Source organism: Penaeus japonicus, unplaced genomic scaffold, assembly GCF_977035675.1.
Source record: "Penaeus japonicus unplaced genomic scaffold, GWHDUDI00000001_assembly GWHDUDI00000022, whole genome shotgun sequence".
Lineage (NCBI taxonomy): Eukaryota > Metazoa > Arthropoda > Malacostraca > Decapoda > Penaeidae > Penaeus > Penaeus japonicus.
The window spans coordinates 10,116,316-10,121,315 of NW_028234424.1; the positions used below are offsets into that span (position 1 = coordinate 10,116,316).

At 35.9% G+C, this 5,000-nt stretch overlaps 2 protein-coding genes across 3 annotated transcripts in view; one reads left to right on the forward strand and one right to left on the reverse strand.

The window, feature by feature from the left end:
- Positions 1-3,040, reverse strand: part of Kap-alpha3 (karyopherin alpha3) — a 19,445-nt gene extending 16,405 nt beyond the window's left edge. The window contains exon 1 of one of the 2 annotated variants that reach the window (XM_043005549.2): positions 2,856-3,040. In XM_043005549.2, the coding sequence (XP_042861483.1) occupies positions 2,856-2,927 (72 nt within the window). In that variant the 5' untranslated portion in view covers positions 2,928-3,040. The remainder of the gene's footprint in view (positions 1-2,855) is intronic. The other variant, XM_043005548.2, reaches the window with a different exon arrangement.
- A 719-nt stretch (positions 3,041-3,759) lies between these two features.
- LOC122246773 (G kinase-anchoring protein 1-A) overlaps positions 3,760-5,000 on the forward strand; it is an 11,729-nt gene continuing 10,488 nt past the window's right edge. Inside the window, exon 1 of the mRNA XM_043005550.2 lies at positions 3,760-4,029. Within this exon, the coding sequence (XP_042861484.1) occupies positions 3,868-4,029 (162 nt within the window). The 5' untranslated portion in view covers positions 3,760-3,867. The remainder of the gene's footprint in view (positions 4,030-5,000) is intronic.

Genomic DNA, 5,000 nt, shown 5'->3' on the forward strand with positions numbered 1-5,000 from the left:
ACAGCACAGAAATACGAAAAAATAAAGTTGTTTTTTTGTCCCCCCTAAAACAGTAATACTTCTATCACATTGAGTGTAAAGAAAAAAAATGAGTTGATATGGACCCTGAACTACAATTTTAGTCAACTGCAGAATTGATGGAGCCTGTGATATGACAGATATAAATTTCTAAAAACAGTAAAACACACAAAAAACAAAACACAAAAATGTCTCTAGCTCTACAATGAGTGACTAAAAGGGAGTGGGAAAAATCAAATTATGTTGCAGAAGCTGCCTCGATCAGAAATAAAACTCATCCTGGAGCCTGTGTAAGCAAATCTATCCCCCGTCGGCAATGGGTTAAGGATTAGCATTGAGTCTATAGTATACAAATCATTGCAAAAATATGCTTTTTAACTTAAAATTCAAAATCTAAAAACAAATCTTGGTTCAGATTTTTCCTTTTTTTCACTTTCTTTAAAATCTAGTAGTACCCCCAAGCTTGTTTGCTGAGTTAAGAGAGCTCTAGGTTCAAGAATCACCAGTCACTTTTTAATCCTCAGAGATCAATAAAGTTCTTTTACTATATCGTAATCTATCATACATGAAAAATTAAAATAAGGAGACAAGGCAAACACTGTTACTCCTTTACTTTTGTACTTCATGACCTGAATACAGTCATGATTAAATGAAAAGAGGTAAAACATTATCTTTTTTTTTTTTAAGTAGAAGTTTAAGAAACTGCCTTGATAAGATTATGATAATAGATGCTAATTGATAATCATTTTTATATAATCACTAATTACAGTATCATGCCCACCTTATCATCAGTGTACCCTTTCCAAAAATGTGTAATTTTTCAAGAAAAACTTGCTAAGGAGAGTAATGCAGGACACACCCAATGACCAAAGAGCCAGCAAGGGATGCTGCCAGGCCAGAAAATTTTGGAAAACTATCTTTACTATAGAAATATGAAGACAATGTAATTTTAGAAATAAATCAAACAGCAGATTATATGACAACTGTAACTACCTGAAGATGTTATGGTCATTTCAGGCTTCAGAAGATATCTATCAATACAGTGTATAATTTCCTTGAACCTTCAAGTGTTAGAAAACACTGACATGGCTTCCTATTCAGTGAATTATCCCTGCCATTCCAAAGATACCATGCAAAGTTCAGTGTCAAAAGTTGAGTTTCTATGTATGAAGTTTTGTATGTTATTTTTTTTTATGAATGAGATGTACCAAATGTCTACTGATATTACTAGTACTGAATAACGAGTTTGTTCAAGCCACACCCACTATATCAGCCCCATATGACTATGCCCCTTGAAGGCCCTCTTTTCCCTCAGCTAATTAGTCATATTTCCTCTCTTGCACAGTGTGTAACTGAAAATTTTGCCTTGTTGCACTAATTGAGGTGCAGGCATGGTTTCATTCCAAGGTGATTCAAAGGACAGAGTCCTGTGTCACAACTGCATATCTGATATACATGGTTATTCACAGCTGACATTCATATCTTTTCACTTACTTTCCCATGTGGGATGCTTCACGCCCTCCAATCCTGTTGGAGTCATTATCCTCACAACAGAAGGCTAGTTCACAGAAATTATAAAATTGAATTTATCCATGCAATGCAAACCAATGCCAGTCAATATTTGTTAGTTCATATCACAAGATACAACACCGATGATACCTTAAGTTATACTGATATCATATGCAGCTAGGGAAATGATGTTTCTGAATTACAGAGCTCCTGTAGATTTCCCTGGCAATCTAATATCAAATAAGGAACCAGCCCAAGCCTCATCTTGCCAGAATGTGGAGTAAAGTTTGCCAATCTTTGCCAGAATACAAGATACCACAGCTATTAATCCTTTACATCTAGAATACCACATCTGTTACTAGAGCTCATGAAAACAGTTGAATTTTTGCCTGTGGTTCAACTGCTTTACATATTCTGGAGGATTTTTATATCTGCTTCTAAATACTACATATCCCGATCAATTGTTATGAATAATAAAATCAAAATCAGGATTACCAATGAATTATGTAAACATAAAACCAACTATAGTGACTCAGCATTTCCAGAGTTTGGACATAAAGGGTACAGTAACTGCATTATTTCCATCTAATTAGTGACAGAAGTACGTACCACATTAGTCAATCTCTTTATCTCATGTAATGCAAACCAATCTTCTATTACTGTGCAATAGCAAAAAACTGACCCCTAGTCCTTAATAAGAGGCTAAAACCACAACTAAAATGGGGAAAAAAAACATTTGACATCTGACAGAAGAGACAAAAGTTTATTATGAACAAGTCCAATACCCTTGCAATCATATGAAATGAATTACTTGAAACACTTGAAAGACTTCTACAAAACAAAAATTGCAATTCCATGAACCACTAAAGATAACCTAGATCCCAGCTAAAGAAACTTGATTCATGTCAAGTTCATCAAGTCTAATTTAACTATTTCCAAGCTACAAATACCTCCTCAACAGATATGCCTCCGATTACGCTAAGGTGGCTAAGAGGGCAAGGGGAAGGGCACAATTTCGAAGGAATTGTGGGATCCGGGAAGCAAAAGTAAGGAAATAGGGCGGAGGGGGAGAGGGTCGGGAAGGGAGGCGGTGGCTAGCCGAGACGGTGATGGGCAGCTAATTCGCCTTATTTTGGACATCTTGCCCTACTTCACTTGACTAGCTTGAGTCAACTTCACGACCTTCGAGTTTACTCTTTCAGAGTTTGCTAATTAACTAAAGATATCTATTAAAAGTATGTACGCATGATGCTGACTATTGCGACAGTGTGAACTCCATCCTAGCCAAACAACCCTTTCATTACGCCATTAGAGGCAGAATAACTTACATCTTGGTCCTTCCCTTTGTTCTTGAACACTCCCATTCTATTCTTGAATTGGTCATTTTGTTGTTTTTCCATTTTAAAAGCGTCTCCAATGGTTAAATTTGACTAAAACGCGTCCGGTGTCCAGGGAGGCAGACACCGCGTGACGTCAGAGCTCACCAACTACTCGGAATCTGTAAGGAAACAGCGGATTGGCCGCTGGTCCTCAAGGTTCTTAATCCCCTTTTCTCGTACTCATTTACAGGCACATATCCATGCAGTCTTGATTTTCTTGTACGCTGTATTTCCTATTTGAGTAAATATTTCATCGCCAATGCCTTAAAATCGCATAAAATACTCCAAAATATAATGGTATCTACATGAGCACAGATTTGTTTACAATCTTTTGGACCAATCAGAGAATGGCTCTCAAAAGGCTTAGGAAACTTTGGCAGAACAGCTTTTATTTGTCACAATTTTTGTTTTTTTCCTGTAATTTCAATTATTTTCTTAAATTAATTTTTCTTTTTCGAAAATGTTAGTTTAAGCGATGTCATTTCTTCATCACGCTAAAGCTTGTATACTTAAATGTTATACTCAATAATGTCATGCGCTCCAAGACTTTTTAAAATCCTCTTATTAAAAGAATGCTTCATAAAATAAAATAAAATAAAATAAAATTACTGTACAGTGTTTTATATCATATACCTAAGTATCGAAGGTAATACAGTTCCTGAACTCACGACTTTATAATCTGCTAATCGCGAAAGCAAATAAAAAACAACATTCCGAACTAAACATTCTCCAAAGTCAATACATAGAAAATTATAAAAAAAACACATAATACGATTTTACATAAATAACAATTCCCATAAACCCACTATCAAAAAAGGGGGCAAGCGTTTCCATAGGAAGTATTCCCCAGAACGACGACCGTCCCCTGACTCGCGTGTCGTTCTGAGAACTGTGTTTACCTTATCCCTCGTCGTGCAGCCGGAGCACTAGTGTCCCGTATCAGTCTCAAAAATTTTGCGTAATGTCGTCCCGATTCGGTCTCCTCGCCGTCGATGTTGAGCCTGGTGAGCGTGCCAACAAGAAGAAGCAAGATAAGGCTAAACCCAAGACGGACGAGAAGAACAAGAAGGCGGTCAACAAGAACAACACCAAAAAGAAGAAGAATGGGACGGACGAGAGTGTGGTAAGGGTCCTTGCAAGAGATGAGAGTTTCAGCATTAAATAAATCGAATAGAACAGGCGTGTCTGTGGGAGCGGAGGCATTTTCTTATGTACGCCCCGAAGGTATACTTACCGCGAATGACTTCCAGCAATGACAGAAATTAAATCTTACCATAATAATTGAAGACAACCCTAAGTGTCAAGATGCCCAAGTGTTCTGATTGCAAGAACGAAAGATCAGAGGATTTCAACGCGTTTATGTTGCATTGAGGATATTCAGATGAAATATCTCCTAGAATATTGATTTACACAACAGCATCAGTGTAAAGAACAAATTTCATGTATGATTTACTGAGGATTCCCTTTGAAAATTCTTGATTAACATAGTCATGTTGCATTATCATAAAGTATTTGGAAAATTGTAGGGTAAAATCTTACAACTTCAACAAGGGATAATACATTATTAGTAGATAATATATTGATAATTATACAAATATAATGGAACAGTTGAGAACGTATACTGTGTATGCTATAATTACAATAAGACATACTTTTCATGTATAAATACTATGAATGTATAAGTACTATTTTTCCAACTTATTTGTACCTTAGACTGCAAAATTTGACATATAAGAGCAAGATGCAGCATTGTTGAGAACTTTGGTATTGGCACAAAATTGTTTCTCTCTTTCCTGGCAGCACCATACAAAGAGAAGGTTATCATCTTCATGCACTCATTTCATTGAGTACATGTCAGTAATTTTACTGCCAGGGAATAGTTCATAAAAAATGATGCATGTAGGGTGGTATACAGTGTTCTGACTTTGGTGTGTCAGTATTTTTGCCTCACATTTTTATGTATTGCTCAATAAAGTTTTCATATAACCATGGATAAGGTCTTCTTAAAATGTTTCTTTTCTTCAATCAATAAATTTTCTTAGCTAGCATTTTCCAATTAATATTTACCATTTGTTTGAATAATGATCTTTACTG